The sequence below is a fragment of the Gossypium hirsutum genome, chromosome D12 (genome assembly GCF_007990345.1).
Source record: "Gossypium hirsutum isolate 1008001.06 chromosome D12, Gossypium_hirsutum_v2.1, whole genome shotgun sequence".
Classification (NCBI taxonomy): domain Eukaryota; kingdom Viridiplantae; phylum Streptophyta; class Magnoliopsida; order Malvales; family Malvaceae; genus Gossypium; species Gossypium hirsutum.
Window position 1 is genome coordinate 34,253,572 of NC_053448.1, and position 22,649 is coordinate 34,276,220.

At 31.7% G+C, this 22,649-nt stretch overlaps 2 protein-coding genes and 1 long non-coding RNA gene across 4 annotated transcripts; 1 reads left to right on the forward strand and 2 right to left on the reverse strand.

Moving 5' to 3' along the window:
• Positions 1-2,638: 2,638 nt before the first annotated feature.
• Positions 2,639-3,355, reverse strand: LOC107941890 (uncharacterized). The gene has a single exon (XM_016875516.1). It carries the CDS (start codon positions 3,353-3,355, stop codon positions 2,639-2,641), a length of 717 nt encoding a protein of 238 aa, XP_016731005.1.
• Positions 3,356-4,992: 1,637 nt separating this feature from the next.
• LOC107945508 (TSL-kinase interacting protein 1) lies at positions 4,993-9,808 on the reverse strand. 2 transcript variants are annotated; one of them, XM_041107842.1, is made up of 8 exons: positions 9,652-9,808; positions 8,819-8,963; positions 8,488-8,684; positions 8,174-8,406; positions 7,823-8,072; positions 6,499-6,912; positions 5,622-5,732; positions 4,993-5,289 (listed from the first exon to the last, which is right to left on the reverse strand). In XM_041107842.1, the coding sequence occupies exons 2-8, from the start codon at positions 8,946-8,948 to the stop codon at positions 5,197-5,199; spliced, it is 1,428 nt and encodes a 475-aa protein (XP_040963776.1). In that variant the 5' UTR covers positions 8,949-8,963; positions 9,652-9,808; the 3' UTR covers positions 4,993-5,196. The 2 variants fall into 2 exon arrangements, with proteins under 2 accessions (XP_040963776.1, XP_016735035.1); XM_016879546.2 differs by having other exon boundaries at positions 8,488-8,693.
• Positions 9,809-11,543: 1,735 nt separating this feature from the next.
• Positions 11,544-13,012, forward strand: LOC107941898 (uncharacterized). The gene is made up of 2 exons (XR_005922076.1): positions 11,544-11,915; positions 12,033-13,012. It is a non-coding gene; the product is annotated as an uncharacterized lncRNA (long non-coding RNA).
• The last annotated feature ends 9,637 nt before the right edge of the window (positions 13,013-22,649 follow it).

Consider the following 22,649-nt stretch of genomic DNA (forward strand, 5'->3'; position numbering starts at 1 on the left):
CACACATCTTGCTAGCCGATTCTTCTCCCTTTAGCAACCAATGCACATATGTGCTCACACAAAAATGCTAAAAAGGAGGTTCAAGAATCATCAAGCCATCATCACATGCATCATTAACAAGCTTCATTTTTTGGCATGCAATGGCATTAACACAACCTCCACCTAGGCCGAATCTTAACTCATCCTCATACCTCATCACCACAACATCAAACATCAACCAAGAATGATGCATCCATGGTCGAGTGCCATTTCCATCACATAGCAAGATTTAGACCATGGGCTAGGTAGAACTCAAGCTAACCACTAAATCATGCATGCATCTCATGAAACATCATCAAACATACCTTAGCCTAGCTACATGCATGGCCGAATCTCTTCACCTTTCTTCTTCTTTCCTCCTTAAAATTTTTTTGGCCAAGGATGAACCAAAGGATGAGAAATTTTTTCTTTGTTTTTTTCTTTCTAATTTAGGCTAAAATGGAGGTGAGAAAGGATGAACACAAACTTTTCTCCTTTCTTCTCTTGAGCTCACGGCAATGGGGGGAAACAAACACTACACACACATTTTTTTTTCTTTTGTTTCCATTTCTTTATTACCCATACTTCTTATTTTATTCTTCCACTAACAAAACATGTTTCATGACATGTTTTGCCCATCATTCTTTGTCATGGCCGGCCACTACTCATTAGGGGGGAATTTGACATGCAAGTCCCCCCCTTTGTCCACATGCACTAATAGGTCCTCACACATTGACCTATCACATTTTAGAATTTTCTCACATAAGTCCTATTGACTAAATTCACATGAAATCAACCAAATTGAAGCTTGAAATTTTCACACATTCATAATTACATATTCTAGACAATAAGTATCACATTCAAACATTTCGGTGACTCGGTTTAGCGGTCCCGAAGCCACTTCCCGACTAGGGTCAACTTTGGGCTGTCACAAACTTATTTAAGTATGGTCATGCATTTCTAGTTTTGCTTCATCAAATGGCCTAAGATATTTCTCTTATTATGAATGAGGGACAAATCCTATCTTGACCAATCATATCCACTACATAGATTGTAGCATACCAAAATCAATCTTTATAATACAACCTGTTACGGTAGACATTTTATTGTATCAAAATATACGACCCACAATGTTGGGACAATGATGATCTCAAGTCTGAAGATTGTATACATAGTTATCACTATGAGTAATGTTGTGACTATTACATAATAATCTAAGAAACATACTCATGTGGGTCAGTCCAGTATGTTGTTCTCTAACACATATCCATGTATTGATTTTGACATCCCTATGTCAATGAAAACACTTTGTCATCAATCAACTACACATTAGTCTTAATGAATTATTATTGTCCAAGCCTACAATAATACTTGACTAAGGACCTTTTAAGAATAATCATACTATTCTCAAGACTTTATTATTAATCAGTTTATTTACACAAATAAAAAAAGAACTGAAATAACACTGGTAATGTCTTATATTAACAAATAAGGTAAAATGAGTATGTGATTACAATCATCTCATGATTTGTCTTTGGGTATACTCTAACACCCATGATGTCACGAAACTGGCCCTATTTTCCTCTACCTTGTTCTTTTGTATTTGAAAGAGTCCCAAATAAACCCTGAATATAATCAAACTTTAGAGAAAACCTAGAAATAGTCTATAAAGCGTTAAATGACTTTAAAAATGTATAAAAAGATGAGAAGAACTTGAATAATAAATTTGGTTCTTGAATAAAGTATTTGTCCTAAAATGTAGCATTCTTTGTTCAGGTTTAGGTACTAGCTCGGGTTAGGAGTTGTTACAATATAATTAAAGTGCATTAGTTATGTATATTATAATAACATAATTGTATATAGGGTTACATGTCAAATTTCATTTGGCATGTTGATTGGAAATAACATCATCATATTTCAAATTCTATCAGATTGGCCAAAGAGCTTTCTCGAGGATCCCTTTCACTAATAAAGAAGGTAGGAAAAGAGACACAAAAGAAAGAATGGTTTATTTAAAATTAGGTTTATTTAAAATTAGGATTGACTAGTAAAAAAAAAACTTTTCTGTGGGACTAAGTATAGTTGATGTAACATAGGAGTCTAGCCTATATAAAATTAGTTACATATTTAAGGTTTATGTTGCATATGATTAATAGAAGAATGCAAATTGTAATATCATAATATTATAATAATTATTTTACATTCATAATTTAATTATATAATAATTAATATATAATATGTCATTAAACTTGTATGTATACCATTTTCTATAATATAATATGTATTCAATATAATTATGTCATATTTCAAAATAAATTCATATCATGATATTTATTTGAATTATATAAATATTAATTATTTTTTAAAAAATAACTCATTAAGTTAATCAAATAATAAAAAGGATAATCACAAATCTAGAAATTTTGATAACTTCTTCTTGATGTTCATTTAGGTTTATAAATACATAAGAGTAAGATTTTAAAAAAAAAGCTACATGAAATTTAAGAGAACTAGATGATAAATAAGATGTATTTTTCTGATAATTTTTTTAAAACATATTTAAATTTGTTATTAATTATTATATTTTTTTCAAACATCCATGAGAGCCACTCATGGAAGCTCATTTGAGCACATGCACTGGAGTAGCATACTCCAAAGCTACCCAAACGTCTCTCGCAAAAACACATAAACGAAAGACGTGATTCACGTTCTCCACATCTAGATGGCACCTAGGACAAATTGGATCACTTGCTATGCGTTTATCATACAAACTGGACTTAGTTGGCACATAGGCATTAACAAATTTCCACAGAGCGATTTTAATTTTTGGGGGGCATGAAAGTCCCCAAATCTGTTTAAACAACGTATGTTCCCTTATTGTAAAATTTGGGGCCTGAAGCAAAAGTCTATATCCACTGCGAACAATATAGATACCCAATCCTTCCCCACCCCAAACTACTCGATTCTCTTGGGGGAAAGATGATAATGGAATGTTTCTAATAAGAAACGCCTCTTCAGGGGAAAAAATCGAATCAATCGAAGGTTCATTCCATACTATCATATTAGGCATAATAAGATCCGAAACTCTCTCAACAGAGCTCACCCGAGCAGACTTGATTTTTTCCAAATATGGGTCTGGCAACCAAAAGTCATTCCAAATGTTAATCCTCACTCCCGAACCCACCTTCCACCTAAGGCCCAATTCTAATATCCGCCGAGCACTCCAAATGCTCCTCCAAATCAGTGATGGATTAGACCCCAATTGTGCATACAGGAATCCCGAATGAGGAAAATACTCCGCCTTAAAAATACGCCCCATCATAGACGCAGGACTCATTATTAATAGTCACCTCTGTTTAGCCAACAAAGCGATGTTGAATTTTGCCAAGTCATGAAAGCCCATCCCACCAGCCTCTTTCAAATTACAGAGATAAGACCACTCGCACCAATGTATACCCCTCTTCTCTGTCGACTTCTGCCACCAAAATCTAGCCAGTACAGCTTCAATTTCTTTACAAAACATCTTAGGAAGCAAAAAAACACATCACATACGTAGGAATAGATTGAAGCACCGATTTTATAAATACCTGACGTCCCCCAATCGAAAGTAGTCAGATACTCCAAGAAGAAATATGACTCCTAATCTTATCCCAAAGGCTAGCAAACACCCGCTTCCGGTTTCGACCCACGATGCAAGGAGGCCCCAAGTACCTTTCTAGACTATCTGCATAAGGAACCCCCAAGATACGACCCACATCCGCTCGATTACTCCCATCTACGTTATATTTGATTTTAAACTTTATTTTATTGTTATTTATATGTTATTTATTAGTTTGTGTAAACTTTAACCAAAGTTAATTTCTAACTTTGATGGTTAAAGCATAGTTTCTCATCAAAAGTCATATGTTTGAATATTGTAGAAAGCAAAATTCTATATATTTTGTATCAAATGCAGAATCTGCTATTTGAATAACAAATGCGGATTAAGATATTCAATGGATAATGAATTTAATTCGAATTCAAATTTGAATATTAAAATACAAATAATTTACGAATTCCAATTCTTAAGTAAATTTTTGAATTCAAATAAATCTAAAATTTACAAATATTCGACTTGTTGTTATCCCCAATCTTGGTATTTTACATGAGTTAGCTTTACACTAATTTAGACATATTCATAGATTGAACTACTCGTCCAAGCTTAAATGCCCACCCAAAATTTGAAAAAGTTCAAAAACATTAGGCTCAAAAAACGAGCTTATATAAATAAATTAACTCCATTTAAATTATGAATTGAGATCAAACTTGAACATTTAAGACCTGAGTTTAACTTTTTTTTAAAGTTTGTAATGTTTTATATTATTATTTTTATATAATAAAAATTAAATCTACAATTGTATATAATATTATTATGATGTAAACATTAAAAAATATTAAAATACCTATATATAAAATATTAATAAATAAAAATATATAAAATTATTAAATATTAAATTAAAAAATAATATAAATATATTTTTTAAATTTCAAAAAAATACGTACAAGTCTAAAATGAACTTGGTTATTTACAAATATAAATAAATTTGAGCAAAATTTTAAACTAATATTTTGAATCAAACTCAAAATAAGTATAAAATGTATTAATATTATGACTAGTAATAACATCAACCCTCAATACTAAATTCAAATCTGAGCAAATACTATAGTACCAATATCACCATCTGCGGGAACACAATTGCAATTGAGATATATAAACACATTGTGATGAACTTCTGGAAACCATACCACAAGTTAATTGTTAGGGCTAAGTACTAGGATAGGGTAGGAGAGACCAGGTTTGAGTAAACCGCAATTAGACACAACAAAGCCCTAACCCAAATCCCTAACATAACAATTACAATGAATATTTCTTCCTTTTAGACCAAAAATCCTCTAAATTCTTCAACAGATTGACACAAAAATCATTACACAATATGAACTTAAATTAGCCCGCTTTCATTTCAGGTTTATCATTAATATTGTTTGCTTCCCATTTCCAATAGTATTACTGAACCAAAAGCAAATTTACAAGATAGCGGTTTATAAAGCTGACAAGTTGAGAATGTTTATGCAATACAATCAAGGTTTTTACTTTTATTTTCCCTCAATGTAGTGTATATTCATAACTTCGAGAACCTACTACCTGACAATGCCATTGGTGCTAGTATTGTCTCCATTTATGACTTTGCGGGAAGAAGACAGGCCCAGATCAAAGGGTCCCAAAGATTCTGTCTGCATCCACATTCCATTGAAAGGAAACATGTCAATAAATATAAATTCTAAAACCAGTAAGCAGTGGCAGCATTCTATATTACTCAGACAGGGTTGAAAGTGTTCGTTACAAATATGAGTTCAACATAAATATTTTCAATTTTCTTTATTTTTTTAATAAATTTAGAAGATCCTTAGAAGGCCATATCCCTATAACTATATCCAAATATGTATTGAACACAGAGAATATGAATACTTCAAAAAAAAAAAAAGGAAGCGACAAAAGCAGCATTTACTGCCATGCAAATCAAGTCCTTAGAAGAGAATAGCCCAAAAAAAAAAAGTTGAAGTACCCATTTAATGCCTGAGAGCCCGAGACTGCTTTCATCATTATATACTCGCGAACAAAGTATCAAGTCTGTGTCTGATTGTTGACAAGCCTGGCCTTGTGATCGAATATTGGCCTGTGAAAATAAAGTCTTGAAATGTCTTATGCATGTCATAACTCAAAATAACCGAACTTAAAAGTTTAAATCCTACTTAACAAAATATAAGTGCTACAAAGAAAAAGGAAAAAAGATCAAATATCAATTTGTAATCCCACAGATGATCTTAAAGGCCAATTAATACAATTTAATAAGAAATGCCTGAAGGAAATTTTAATCCTTTCTATAAAAGTATAACAAAATGCTGAATTGGTCAATGTTGTTTGAATGCCGTAAGTGCTTTGTGGGAGTATTCTTTATAACCGTCAACTTTTGTCTACCAACGACAATAGAAAATGTAAGCCAAGTTCTAAGGTTTAGAAAACTAAAGAACTTGTTTTGGGTGGAAAACTTATCTTTTCATTCAACTCTAAAATACATGTTTATACAAGTTACCTCATAACATAAAAGGAAGTAAAATAAAACAACCTATAACTTACTTAATACACTACATTCTTTAACAGAAAACTTAAAACTAGTTTACCATTGAGATAAAAAAGTGCTTTTAAGTGAAAAAGAACTTTAAAAAGTGCTTTTTAAAAAATTTGATACTGTTTACCATTGCTCTTAAAAAGTGCTTGTTTACCAAACTTTTTAGTTTGAAATCAAAGTTTGGGTTGAAAATTGCTTTTCAACCTCAATGGTAAACAAAACCTTAATAGCTTTTAGCAACAAAATAGAATACGAAAACAGTTCTAGAATTGTGATAACAGAAGGTGGCGACTATAATAAAACTTTAGCAAACCTCTGTCAGATTGGGGTTTTTGAATGACTTAGAACTGGTGTCCTGATTGCCTGCATGAAAATAAGCACTTCCACCAGTAGCTATAGGATTTTTGCCTAAAGAAGAAATTTTTTGAAATGGAAATGCATGGCATGTATCATCAGCATCTAAAATTGAGGAATGTGAGTCCTGAAGTGGCGGCCTTAGACTTCTGGAGGGATTCATTTGACCAGCAAGGAAAGCATCAAAGGAATCAGAGATTAATTGAGATGATTGCAAGCCTGAAGAGATCCCATTTGATTTTTTATCACAATTCCCAAACCTGCCCTGCAATGATGCTTCTGACAGCAGACCTCCTATGCTAATGTTAGTTAGACTGTCCGCCCACATTGCCAGTGATTGTTCAATGCTACCATCCATTGTCACTTCATTTTCCTAACAGATGGAAAACAAAAGTTTCAGAAAGGTAGATTATTTGACATGAAACTCATTGCAAGCTAGCGCTCTTTTGGACATAAAGGTTTTAGTTTTGTTCCGAGTTCACCATAATCAAATAGCTTCTATAATGTGATCCCAAAGCCTTACCTCATAAGCCAGTAAATTTGTCATCACCACAATAAAGGGATAAATATAATTAGAAAAATTCAAAGAACGCACTAATATATTGCCATGCCTATGTCTTTATTGTAAGGGCAAACTATATTCAATGTCAATTTCAAAATGTTACAAAATAATCACCAAGCTATTTGAAAGTTTTCATTTAAGTCACTAGGTTGTAAAAATCATTGTTGTATGACCTTTGTTCGCAACGCTTACATCAATCGAAAGTTCTCTTTCCTTCTCTTCTACAATTCAGTTTTTTTTTCATGAATCAGCTTTGAAAGTCATGAATCAGCGAATCAAAATTTAAGCAACATTTTTTTCCAATCTCCACCACTAACATTAGATCAACTTGGATCTAATATATGTTCTTCAACTCGTCGATGGATAGTAATCCATCAAACCAATTGTTGAATCTCGCTTAGAGCTCACTAGCCGAATTTTTTGGAAAAAAAAAAACTTAACAACTCAATGACTTAAATAAAAACTTCCAAATAATTCAATGACTGAATAATTCAGTGATCATTTTATAACTTTTTGAAGTTGAGTAATTAAAATGTAAACTTATTAATAATTTAATGACCTTAGGTGTAGTTTACCCTTATTGCAACTTGTAACCATTTTAGATGCTTAATTCAGGTTACTCACAATACAGTTTTTTTTTTTTAACACACACGCACAGAGAGAGAAAGGCATTAATCTCTAGTTGAGCTAATAAGCAGAAAACTGGCCATAGACACTGTACCATAGAACCAACTCCTCCATTAGACGCCTTCTCTGCAACAGCTACATTTGTTTCTCCACTCATAATGATTGGTTTTCCAGACTCTTCACCAGTTACCTCAGCTTTTTCACCATTTACATATGCATTCTGCATGTAAGTATGGCAACTTTTCTGTACATCTTCAAGTTTGGAGGAGGCTTTGAAGGGAGCTGATACAGAAGGCTGTCCCAAGGTTTTTGTTTCAAGATTAGAGTCAGACATCCATCCATACCTTCAAAGCAGAAGTCAGTTACAATATACCAATGAACTTCTAGGAGCCCATAAACATAATGTATAAAACGTGAAACCAAAAATAAAGAATAATAATTAGACCTTAAACGAAACACAGCTGGGCTCCCAATTGCTGCATAAACATCGCTGGCACTGATGCAAATGTCATTTCTAGTCCATCTGTAACCGGTCAGACATTCTGCTACATATGGGAAAAGCATGGGCTCCCCAACAGCGATGCTTGAACTGCCCCACTTGCTACCAAGGTGCTTAAGTACAGAGGATATCTTCTTTCTAGCACTTAAAGTCAGTTCCAAATAAGGATGAAAGCCATCCTAGATGAAAGAATAGTTAACCCTCAGCGTAGTTATATCTTTAAAAAAATGGCTTTAAGTGTTTTTGTTCGACAGTTTTACCTTTTCTAAACCTAGACGAGTGCTTTCATCTATCGGAAAGAGCTGCAACTTAATCTTAGTGGAAGGATAAAGTCTTTCTTCTGTATTCAAGTCAAGTGCAGATATTGTAATTCCTTCCACAATTCTGGTTTTTGTAGTTTTAGACCTTGAAGATGATGCTTCACCTGAACCACTAGGTGATGAATGCTCATCCTTTTCTGTTTTTCCTAAATTAGAAGACAAAAAACTTATAGTTAAAAGCACAATTCAAGTACTCCAATTTATGAAAGAAATCAACATTTATACTTAAAAAGATAAATTTCTTAGTAAGGCAACAAGTCCAGCGTCCTGCCTGTTGCTCCCTGAAGCTGCTGCTCAACGCTTGTCTTTCTAGATTTATCGACTCCCTTACAACCTTCGTGCACATTAATTTCTGAATGTGGTTCTAACGCTTTTATCCTTCTCTTTCTATTAGTTCCCATATGATAAAAGTTTTCCTATCAACCAAACCAACCATAAACAACATTAAACTGAAAGTACTTTACCAAAAATATCCACCAACATTAAACACAAAACAAAACAAAAAAATCAAAATTCTGCTGAAACTCCATTTCTATGAGAGTCTGCCACCGCTAGCCTTTATTTAAAAATCAGTGCATAACATAACATTTCAATCTCTAAAAGACAGGTTTTTTTTTTTTAAATCTAGATCCCAACTTTAAACACGGAGTACTTAGTTTTAAGCCTTTCGGTTTCATTGGAATATTTAGGGTTTAGCATTTTAGAACTAACAACTGAAGCAAAAATGTTCCTTAGATTAAAAAGAAAAAAGAAAAAAAAAACTGTATTCTTGAACTGCATACTCAAGCAATGCCAAAGAGGATTCAATTAAATAGCAGGCGGTTCAAACCCTAATTCTCAAATTAGGGATACAAGAAAATATATATTAAAGCATAACGGATTTTATAAATTAACTGGAAAATAAATAAGGTCCTGATTAAATCATCAAAATTGAAATCACAAATCATCTAAAAATTTTGAGTCAGTACCATAAGGATTGATCTTTAGCAACATATGTTGAAATTAAAAGAAAATATCAGGAATTAAAGTTGAACAATTTACAAATAAATCTAACTAAAATTCTCAATTCTATAAATAAAAAATAAAAAAGAGTTTTAGTTGAACCTGAATAGAATCAGAGCAGCGCAGAGAAAGTTAGAAATTTGAAAAGTGGTGAATAGTAGTGGCGGGAATTTGAGGATCTGGGAGACAAGGTTTTCAAGGGCGTATTTGTTTCGGCAAATGGTTAAAAATGGACTTTAAAATTCAAAGGCAAATGCCGCCAAGTAAGTTTATATTTGGCTTAAACCAAAAAACGCCCCCAAACTACAACATTTTTCCCACTTAACTACTTAAACATTTTTTTTGTCATTTTAGGTATCTAATCTGTTTTTTTTTTCATATTGGTACTTGTATTAGTCAACTGTTAGTTGACCGTTAATTAATTATGTTCACAGATGATATGGTCCAATTACATAAGGACATGTAGCAAACAAAACCACATAAGCAATATCATATCATTATTTATATAAAATAATTCTAAAAATAAAATAATTTATGTAATTGAAATTAAAATTAGAATATAAAAATTTAAAAAATAAATTTATGAATGTTTATAGTATATTAAATATATTTTTCTTTCTTTCTAATTTCCCTCTTTCTTTGTCTATGTAATTTTGAAGAATGAAATCATTGTAACAGGTCTTTTGTATATCTTGTTCTTGGTAAATCCGTGAAATGGATTCATTTTCTAAATGCTTCCAAAGATGTTAAGTTCTTGCAAATGAAGAATACCTTACCAATTCCTTGCATTTTTGTAGATATCCCTTTGTCTCCGTTACAAATGAAATCAAACCTCCCATAATCAACAATTAAATGCAGAAAGAAAAATCCTAAAGAATGTATTTTTACAAAACTTTACACACTTTTTAGCTTAAACCAAGCAATACCTAGAAACAAGAACTAAAAAAATTTAAAATATATTTATACTAAAAAAAAATCCATGAAAGAAAAAATCAAAGGGATTAGGTGAAAGAGAAAGACCTGTAAATTAAACTAAGGAATCGATTGAAAGGGAAAGTTTGATGCGAAGGCCTTCCTCGACCCAAAGGATTCTGTTACGGGTCAAAATGAAGGCTAAGCAACCAACAAGCAAAACGATGCATTTGGTTTTAGTGAAACGATGCGCAACGGACTTAGAGCCAGTTTTTCATTGCTTAAAAAAAGCACTTCTGACTCCAAAAGTACTTTTGAAAGAAAAGCTGTGAAGAACAAGCTGCTTTTGGTAGAAATTTTTAGCTTTTCAGAAGTGTTTTTCAAAAGTACTTCTGAAAATAAGCTGAAAAGGAGAAGCTAAAATTTTAACTTTTCTTCTCCCAAAAACACTTTTGGTGCTTAATTACTTTTTCACCCCTCTAATAACATAGTATTTTTCTTTTTTTTTTCTTGGTGCTTAATTACAATTGTGTTAAAATCATTAATTAAAAATAAAAAAAATATTTTTTAAAATACTAATTACAAATATTTAATGGTTATATTTAAATATTTAAAATATAGTTTATATATTCTAATTAAATTTTATAAATAATTAATATTTATTGCTTAAAAATATTTACAATTTATATTTCATATATAAAATATTAACAACAAGTTATCATAATTTTTATATTATTACTAATATATAATAATATTAACTAATTTAAATATTATTTAAATGAATATTTGTTACTTGATAATAACATGTCTAAAATGGACATTTTATTTCTCAAAAGCACTTTTTGACAGCAATGCTAAACACTCAAATTTTAAACCAAACTTTTCAACCAAACTTTTCAAAAGTAGTTTTCAAAAACACTTTTCAAAAGCAATGAAGAACTGGCCGTTAATGAAATGAAGTGTTTCATCCAACTAATCCGTTTCGTTATTTTCCAATTTTTATTTTTCCTTTTCTGTTATTTTCCCTTTTATATAATGGCTTGTAATTGCTGAGGGGGTTATGAGTTAGTTATACATGAATCCCTCTTTCTTTCTATCTCTTTCCTTCTATAATTACTCCCTCATCCTCCTCATCCTCCTCATTCTTCTTCTTTCTCTTTGGAATTTCTCTCTTCCTTCCCTTTCTCTACCATTTTTTGTTTTTCAATTTCTATTTGTAGCAAAGGTATCAAAGCCAGGTTGATTATCCATAGTTGGTGATGAGCCAAATCGAATCCTCCTGGTCACAATCCATCATATGCTTTATCCTATTACTATGAAAACACTGAACCAGGTTTTCTCACCTCATGGATTTGTGGAAAAGATCGTCACATTTCAAAAGTTGGCGGGCTTTGAAGCCCTGATCCAATATCAAGGACGCCAAAATGCTATATTGCCTAGAATCTCTCTTCAAGGTCATAATATTTATGATGCCTATTATCAGCTTGATATACAGTTTTTAAACCTTGATTAATTACAAGTCCATTGTAATAATGAGCGAAGGGATTTCACAAACCCAAATCTTCTAACAGAGCAGAAGGGCGAACCATCACAGCATCTTGGGTATGGTGATGCAGGAGTTGGATTTCCACAGATGGCTAATGCAACTGCAATTGCAAATCTGAAAATGGTTATGGGGATGGTGGCGTGGAGGTTAAAAAGTCTAATAATCGTAATCCTTCGTCGTCTGATTAAACACTGACAGTACCGATTTACGCGGAAGAGTATTGCACAATCCATAAGAACACGATCCATCAAGCTTATGCTATTATTGCTTTCTCTTATATGTCGGTTGTGAAGGCAGCAGGTTCGTTTGCGCAAGCTGAAAATCAAGTGCTTCAATCGGGATCTGATGTTTAAGGTTCCTCAAAGACATAGGAACAGGGTGAACCTGATGATGGTATTCGGTTGTTTCAACTACACAAAAAATGGCAGGGGCACAAGTGAGGCAAGCCATAAGTGGGATAAATGATAGGTGTACAATGATGGGTAAGGTTTCTCCAAATAAATATCCTTTAAGTGAAGTGCGAGTAGAAAATGATCTAGTTGATGATTTCGATGGGTTTTAAGTGATTGTGTTATTGGGAATTTAATGGCTTCTAGTTTATATTTTGTTCATTAGTATTCTGTTAGATTTGATAACCCTTGTAAAACCTCGGCTTTGGATTACTTAGGCAGTAAGCTATTCAAGAGTTCCTTAATTATCTGTGCTTGTTGCAGCTCATGCGTACCTGAAGAAAGTGTGGTTTTGTTAGAAAATGGTGCATTGTTCTTGTTTGATTTAGCTTCTTGTGTTAATTGGCTGAAACTCAATGCCTATGTTAAAAAGAGTAAATTTAGAGTCTTATAGAATGATTCGAGTGGTGTAGATAATTATAAATTGTTGGGTATTGAGTTTATTTGGCATCCTAGGATTTTAGTTATTGCCCGATCGAATGCCACTTTTTTACTTGATTTTAGGCATGATGAATGTAATGTAATTTTTTTAGCTAAGATTGAGAAGTTGAACCCATATGCTATTGTTGATAAGGATCAGTTCCTAGCATTTTCTAGAGCAGGAGCTGATGGGTTTCAGTTTGTTTTGGCTTCCAAAAGTTTATTGTTTCTTTGTGATGTGTGTAGGCCAATGGTGCCATTGTTATGTTGGGCTCATCATCTAGATAATCCATGCTTCATTGATGTGATTAGGTTATCAGAATTGAGGTCACAATTTAGGGATGATACATATCAGTGGGCAACTGAATCAAGTTTTTGCATAATATTGGGATTATTTTGGAATTGTGAGTTTAGGCTATTTTGTTATAGCCCTTCTTCAGCCAATGAAGGATATGTTGCTATAGAAATTTCAAAGTTTTGCAAACCTTTTTTGAGTAGGAATCTCTCGAAGTTGCTGTGTGAGTCAGATGAATTTGATGGGTTTATTTTGATTAGGCTAATGTCTTTAGGGAAAATTGAAGCTCAATGATATTGTGCCTCATAGGATTTGGTGCAGAATTTTGATGTAGCTCACAAAAAACCATTGCTCGATTTTTAGGATAGCTTACTATACTCTTCGAGTAACAATGAATATGAATTTCCTAAAAGGTTCAAGTATTTGAACCTTGACTATCTTCGTGGTTATTTGAATGACATGACCATGCCTCTGAAATTTTTAGTTGCTCCAGACCTTCCTCAGTTACCTCCATTCCTACTAGGGAAGCCTTCATGTCGCAACATTAAGTGGTCGCATAAAATGTAGCCAGATGATTCACTTGTGGGTCCTATTCTTCCTCTCCCTATTCTACTTACACTTCACAAGTTTTGTAATGGTTGTCCTGATTCAGATAAAATGTGTGGATTTTCATTAAATGTAGAGTTTGGCCTTAGGTTCAATGAAGCCATGCAGGTTGCTGCAGAAAATGGATGTATTAGATTCTAGCTTACTTAACAATGATGAAACCGTCTCTCTTGCTGATGACATGGATGAGATGTGGGTTAACTCTCAAAGGCCAAAATAATTCCTTTTACACCATCCAATTGCAGGCGAGTCATATGGAAACTGTATTTATAACGATGTGAAATTTACTACCATGAGTACCAAAGTGCATAAAGTTATTGATCCTAAATACACAATGGATAATGTTGGGCTAGAAATTTTTGATGATCTATGTCCCATTGAATTAAAGTTTGATGTTCCTATCATGAACTTTGTGCTGATGTATGCCTTATGCTTGATCGAAGAATGGGTATTTATGGTTATCCTATGGAAAATTCAAGCACTTTTCCTCACTTTGATCCATAACAAGAATCATTTTGAGGTGGAGGTAATTGTTATGGGTTAAAATGAAGACTAGGTAACCAAGAAGCAAAACGACATGTTTGGTTTTACTGAAACGATGCGCAGAGGACCTAATGAAATGAAGCGTTTCATCCAACTAATCCATACATTATTTTCCAATTTTTATTTTTCCTTTTTTGTTATTTTCCCTTTGATATAATAGTCTGTAATTGCTAAGGGGCTTATGAATTATTTATACACGAATTCCTCTCTCTATCCTTCTCATTCTTCTTCTTCTTTTGCTTCTCTCTTCTTTCTCTCTAGAATTTCTCTCTTCCTTCCCTTCCTTCTCTACTATTTTTGGCTTTCCGATTTTTGTTCGTAACAGATTCTTCACAATCAACCCAAAAGTTTGATATTTTTCTCTGTGTGGTTCAATTTGAATAGTGAAGGATTTAGTTGACACAAAAGGAAAGCCTGATCAAGGTTGCAAGATGATCGGGCAGTAGTCAAGGCTAGACCAAAAATTGTTTTCTTTGAAACATTAAATTGAGATTTCCTCGATTTAGGGTTGATTGTGAAGAACCCAAGCCAATAGATTTGCAAAAGAGATACGGGATATCCTTTGATGGGTTCTGCTCGAGGTTTTGATGCCGGAGAGCGGCAGCTTGTGTCAACAGCGGTGGTGGAGATGGAGTTCATAGGAGAAGAAAGAAAGAGAAAAAGAGAGGAAAGGGAAGGAAAGGAAAAATATGGAAAAAAAAAGCAACATGTGAAAAAATTCATAAAAGTTAAACATTTTTATAATTTTATTTCAATTATATATTTATTTTTTGAAATTATTAAGCCATTTTTTACTATATTCTTATTTTAATTTCATGTTTTTTCCCAAACTTTACAAATACTACGTGGCAGGCAATAATACTAACAAAAAAAAATACTAACCTATGTACAGGTTGGACATCCACTTTATAAATTTTACAAAAATACTTTACAAAATTTTACAAAAATCTTCAAAACTTTTTTATTTTTAAATTCTCGTAACCTCAAAAAATACTAACCTATGTATAGATTGGAACCCACACACTTTTCCCCAAATAAACAAAAATTCTGAAAGAAAAGTTTTTGTCCCAACCAAAACTTGAATCCAAGCCTTGAGTTTAAATCCTTTTGATTTAATCACTTAACTATTAAATTGATCGGCATCAGAGAAAAAAGAAAGAAAAACCATCAAGGAAAAAATCCAACCAATAACCTTCTAGAGGCCTAACGCCTTTATCCATGTGCCAAGAAGTTTATAAAAATTTATCTATATCTGATGAGATTATTCATTCGAGGATCGAAGATAAATTTTTTTCTCCGAAGTCTTAAACACAAGATGCAAAGTTTTTGTAGAAAGTTTCTTTTATTTAATGTTTTATATTATTTTTTATTAGTTAATTCATGATTAATTATAATTATTTTTATTAACTTATTTTATTTTCGTGTTGTTTCAAGGATTATGAAAATTTCTATTTTGACAAGGATGGTGAAATCTTAGTTTCAACAAGATCTCTTTAAAAGAAAAGTTGGGTAACACAACAAATGAAAAAAAAAATATTGATGCCAAGAATTTACAAATTGATAAACTGCCTAAATTTTAGAGAAAGATGTCAATGAACGAACTTCCCCACACCACCGACATAAGTTGTATATATATACACAAATATATCTTTAACCAATCACCATATCAAATTTTCATATGTTTTTCAAAATTGCACAAAGTAATATATCTAACCAAATTGATATTCAGTATGTTTCTAATTTTCTTAAATTTTCTTTTTAAGATTATATTTTGTTCGAAATATTGGATCGAGTCAAATCTGATTTTCCTCTATGAGGGTAAAACCTAAACTCATTAAGGTTATTAAAAAGCAATTTCCCTTATTTATATATATAAAAGGAAGTTTTCTTCATATAAAGAAACTGGTTCGACCATTAAAAAAAACGAACAATAAAAATGGTCATGCCACCATTACAAAAGTTTAGAATGACTTTTTGCCATTTCTATTTATTTTTAAGTGCCTTTCGTACTTGATGATATTTTGCTATTGATGAAATTAATAGCAGTCGGATAAAAGGAGAAATAAGTTTCTCTTAGATGATGCAACAATTTCAAAGAGAACAATAAGAGTTCTTAAGATAATCGTTCAAAGAGTTGAGATAACATTTGTTATCAAATATGGTATAGAATTGTTCATGTACCAATCGTACACTTGAATATTTTATTCAATCTATTAATATTCCTTAAAAGGAAGGAAACATATGTCTCTTAGATAATACAATAGTATACAAAAAATTATTGGTGGCAAACAATTAATTTAAGGTTTTATAAAAGTTAATATATTGTTATTTGTAACACCCCTAACCCCTCTCCATCGTCAGATTAGGGTCACGAGCATTACTAACAAATCAAAACATTTAATTACATCATAAGAAATGGTACAAGCTAACTATTATCATTTATTATATAGGTAGATCATGACAATCTAATACTTTCAAACTAGAGTCTTATACAATCGAATAACGAATTATGCTATGCAATGCTAAATTTGGTATTCCATTGTCTACACTCTTATCACTATTTATTCCCTTTTGAAAGCTAGAAGTTGGATACATAACAATGCTATTCCAATTATTAGTATAAGAGTATTGGACCATACTCCGACTACTACCTTCGATGATATTAGTACAATGACCTACTTCACCTAGCTTAGGTTTGCGATATCATTCCAAATCAGAATAAAAATTACTATTATAGTCCTTAATACGAGTCTACAGGACCCTAAAATAGTCTAAAAACAAATAGGGGCTAATTTGAAACAATTCAAAAGGGTTTGGGGAAAATTTTAAAAATTTTAGAAATAAGGGTCACACGGCCGTGTGGAACGCCCCAAACTGTGTGACTTTCGAAGTTGGTACACACGGCCATGTCCCAGTTCGTATCTCTGCTCGTGTAACTCACTGACTTGGGTCAAACGGCCATATCACAGGCCGTGTGAAACCTACACTCAATTTAACAAGACACACGACCGTGTGACAAACCGTGTCTTAGGCTGTGTGTACCTAAATGCGCCTTAAAACTCAAGTTTACCATATCATGCTTACTTGGACACTAAGCAACCAATTCACTAGTCATTTAACCTATTCAAATCACAATTAAACATGCTCAAAATATGCCAAAACATTCATCTAATATGCCTATCCAATGTATCATTATTGGTATCACATTTTATATCATCAAACATATTAATAAAGCATCAACCATTTAGAACTTTCATTCATTCCAAATTTACCAAAATTGGACTAACATTTAGCTACTTAGGCTACCAAACTTTAAACTAAAACATATACCAACACATTAAGCTAGGTTATTATACCAAAACATAGCCTCAAACAATAACCATATATATCTAAATAACCATTCATTTTACTTGAAAACCAAAATATCATCACATTATCAACAACATCAACCAAAGACCTCCTAGGTATATGTCATTACAAAATAGAACATCACCACACTTGAGCGCGGGATTCGTTGTTGGATGTTGAGTCAATAGTAAGCTGAAAAGTACCTAACCTATGCACGGAAGACAAATCGTACACTGAGTATAACTCAGTGGCATTTCTATAATCTGAACAATTTAAACTTGATATGAGTAGTTAAAGTGTAAGAAACGTAACAAGTAATGTTATAAACATATGTATCAAATCAATAATACAAATTTACTCATTCTTTATTTACATCCTCTAGATTCCACACGTTCAAGTACATACCAATGACATTTCATATATATAGCATTTGGTAATTCAACTCATGCAATGACATGATTCATTTTTTTTTGTTCAATACATGAATTCATTTCAATACTTATTTCCCATTTCATCATTTCATATTCCATTTCTCATCCCATATCCATCTCTCATCCTTGCCATCTCAATATCAACACATAAATTTTATTATTTAATTTCCCCTATTAACACGATTTGGACTCGGATGGATACACGGATCCAACCAACACACTAGTTTGGCACCCAGTGGCTCATTGGATAAATCTAAAGTAATAACTAAGCCCAGCGCTATATAAGTTGACACCTAGTATCTCATCGGTTAAACCGAAGTAAATTGGCACCTAATGCCTCATCGACTCGAGGTCGAAGAAATCCTTGAACTCTTCCTATCCTATGACATGCCATCTATATCTGACTTAGCCCAAAATAGTTAATAGGGTTTCATTTCACTTTTAATACATCCAATTTCACATATGTACATCATCATACGTATAAGTATATACTAAATTCGACAACAACTATAATTTCTCAATACATATATTCATAAGAATACCACATTTCTTGATACAAATAATTTGTTCATTGTAATCATCAATTGATTCAATTTGGCCAAAATACAAGAGTTATCAGCCTAATTACTTACCATATGCAAACAATTCAAAATACAATAATTTGTAATTTAATTCGGATTATAGAAACACAAACTGTATATTCCGAGCTACTCGATGTCGACCTTGTCTTTCTCCTTCTTACTCGAGGATTCGAGAATGAAGTTTGCTATGGAAAAAATAATTTAAATAAATTAATAACATACCACTCAATTCACAATAATTTCAATTTTTTCTACTATATTTTGTTTATTCTTCAATTTAGTCCCTAAATCGAGACTAATTTTAATCTCCACATTTAACCTCAAATTTTTATACTAATTTCACTCTAAGTTAAATTTAGCTCCCTATTTTCAATTCTACCCCTTAATTTTGAAATTTTCACAATTTAGTCCCTATTACTCAAAATCAACAATTAACTTCACTATTAAGTCCTTTTCCACTTTTAACTTAAAAATCTATCAATTTAATCCCAAAAACTCTAACTAATCAAAAATTGTAACATCATCAATCTTAAGCAGTATCAAAAAATAGGACATGCGCTCTAGGTATCGGGATTCCAAAAATATAAAAATGATAAGAAAATGACTAAATTGCACTAACCAGTTTTGCATTGAACTCCAAACCCCTTAAGCGGTGCATTACTTCTTTTCTTCTTTCCCTATTCGGTTTGCATGTGAAATAAAAGAAAGAAATGATATTTTTGGTTTTTTATTTCCACCTACTACCACTATTATTATATAATATATATACATTAAGTTCATATTAGTTATGATGATAACATACATATATTAAGTTAATATATATAATACACACCATTAATGACAGTCCACTATAACATAAATAAATGTATATTTACTTTTTTAGCCCTTTAATTAATTTTAATCTATAATTCAATTTTTGACCCTTTCACGATTTAGTCTTTTTACTGAATAATTCATAATTTCAAGAAAATTATTTAACCAAAGTCCAATTCACTACTAAACTAACCTCATAAATATTTAATAAAAATATCTATGGGTTCGTTTTACAGGAATGGAGTCCCAAACCTAACTTTTTGTCACCCTTAATTATCGGGTCGTTACATTACTAATGTTCAATATGGTAATGAAACATGCTAATATTTTTATTACAAAATTAGTTGAAAGCTCCAGAAAAGCTAATATATCAATATTTGAAGGAACAAAATTTGTGATATTGCATTATGTTTTAGTCAGTCTCAATATTGAAGTAAACCAATATTAATGTAATATTGGGTGGTACAACATTAGTTGAATGCTCCAAAAGAGCTAATATATTGATATTTGAAAAGAATAAAATTTTTTATGATTAATGCATTGGTTTTAGAAGATATTCACTATATGTTTGGTATGAAGCTCTCTTGCTATGAATATCTACCTGTTTTGGTTTTGAAAAGGATAGAGAAATATTCAATTATTGAGTGCATGATACTTATGCTTAAAGCCTTGATTGACGACTGTTAAATTAACTGTTATTATCTCTGTTGTCTTCTTTCTTCATCACCCCCATGAAGGGTTAAAAGCAAAATATTTGACTATGAAAGACCCACTTAAATTGTGGAATAACTTAAAAGAAAGATATGACCTTTAGAATATGATAATTCTATCTAAAGCTCATTATAGTTGGATGCACCTGAAGTTGCAAAATTTAAAAATTGTGACTATAACTCTATAGTATTTAGGATAAGTTCACAATTAAAATTATGTGAGAATATTACTAATGAGAATTTGTTAGATGTAACAATCCATTTTTTAGTAGTGCTGGAAACAAAAATTTTGGAACCCCATTTCTGATGTTCGAGTCCATAATGATTAATATTTAATATTTACGAGGTTAGTATAAAGATTAATTAAATTTTAGTGCCTTAATTTTGTCAATTGGATAGTTAATTAAGGTATAAGGACTAAATTATAAAAGTTGTAAAATTTTATATCTATAGATTTTAAATAACCGAAGGAACCCTAATCACTGTCAGCTTATGTGAGCATTATAGTCATGTGTATCTGACTTTGATTTACTAATGTTTTATCGGGCAAGAAATTGGTAACGTAACATAAATGAAATTGTGGAAATGATTTGAATATGAATCGAACTATATATGAGTTCAAATCAAATATGAATTAGATGATATATGATGCTATATTGAAATGTTGTACATGTATGTCTGATTGATATTATAAATTCTTGATATGTTAGAGAACTAACTTATTTGTTGTATTATTGATATGCATATTATAAAATAAGGATGGCAAAGGATGCCATATAGAATATCAATATATTTGAGTGTTTAAATAGTTATAATGCTAAGGTAAGTTAAGTGATTTTCATATGGACTTACTAAGCATTCAAAAAACTTACCCTGTTGTTTTCCCTTTCCTTATAGATTGCCAACTGGCGGAACATGTTGATTAGATCTACGAGAAGCTCACACTATCCCATTATTGATTTGGTAGTATTTTAATCATTTTGAAGCTCAATTTTATGGCATGTATATAGGTGCTATGCTTTTGTTAAATTAAAATTTGATATGGTTTGAACCTTATCTAAAGTTTGATTTTCAAGAAGGTAAATGTCCATATGTATATGTATGTTTTGGTAGTATGTTTTGACATTGTGAATGACATTAAAATGGTATGCTTGAGTATGAATTGGTATAGGTAAAATGATGGTATTAAATGACTAAAACCATGATTGATTAGGTCGAGTTTGAGCAAATTGAATTGGCAAGTTTTGATGTCATTTAGAAGTTATATTGGATTGGATGATTGAAATTGTCTAAATGCAAAGTTTTGGCATGAAATTTTGTTGGGTTTATGCAGGTAAGGTTATGCAATTATACACCAAACTCAAAGTTGGAAATCTTAACATGAAATAAGTACTAAAAGACCTATTTTTTTTTCCAAAAATAGAGTCCTCGTCCCAACGACTATATTTCCATGTCGCAACTCCAGATGACAGTATGAGATGTCGTGTGATCTGCCACAAATCATAGTGGCAATTTAAGTACTTTTCGACACTTAATAAGATTTTTTCAGTCATTTTAATGTCTTTTATTTCATTTTCACATTTCGTAGCTTAAATTCAAATTATTGCAAAATAAGTATTTTTACGCATTATTTCGAGTTAGTTGACTTATTGGGCCAATATCAGCATTAAGGTAGTTTTAACACTTTCATTGAGTGTGCAAGATACTTATTTTGAGGCCCAAAAGTATCATGGATGACAGTCGAGTCACAACACAAGCTTTCAAAGTCGCAACATAATCGATCCAATTCAGAATTTTATACTCGAAATTGTTTCATGACACACCTGTGTCGCAACACAGTGCGACGTGGAGCAAAAATTATGTAAGGGTGTTTATGTCTGTAAAACTCATATTTGATTTGATTAAGGCTTGTATTTGACGTAATCAGGGCTACTAAACTCTGTCTATAAATAGTTAAGTTGATGGAAAGCTTGATGAGCTTTTGCCAAGCTATTTTAGGGTTTTAGTTAATAGATTATGATTTTTATTCAGTTTTAGTTTATTTTCAAAAACAATTTATTTTTCTTGTTCTTCGAATTCGATTCAATTTGAGTCCAAGTCTTATTTATTAATTATTTGAATACTTTTCTTTCACTTCTTGTTTGCAACCGACAAGATCTCAATACTGTTAAAGGATTTAGAGATTCTGAGCTCGTCAAGTTTACCAAATAGACAATTTCTATCTCTTTCTCTTTTACGATAGTTTGCATTATTGCATGATTAATTTGATTGTGGAAAAGGTGATTTTTAAGTCAATGCGATGAGCGGATGTGGGAATGATTAATGAAGGAATTAGGGTTTTTTTCAATAGAGTTAGTTGATATAAATTCACGTGTGTTTAAACCCTAGGATTGATAACCCTAGTAAGTAATCTAGGATAAATGAGGTCGAGAGATAAGTTTACCAA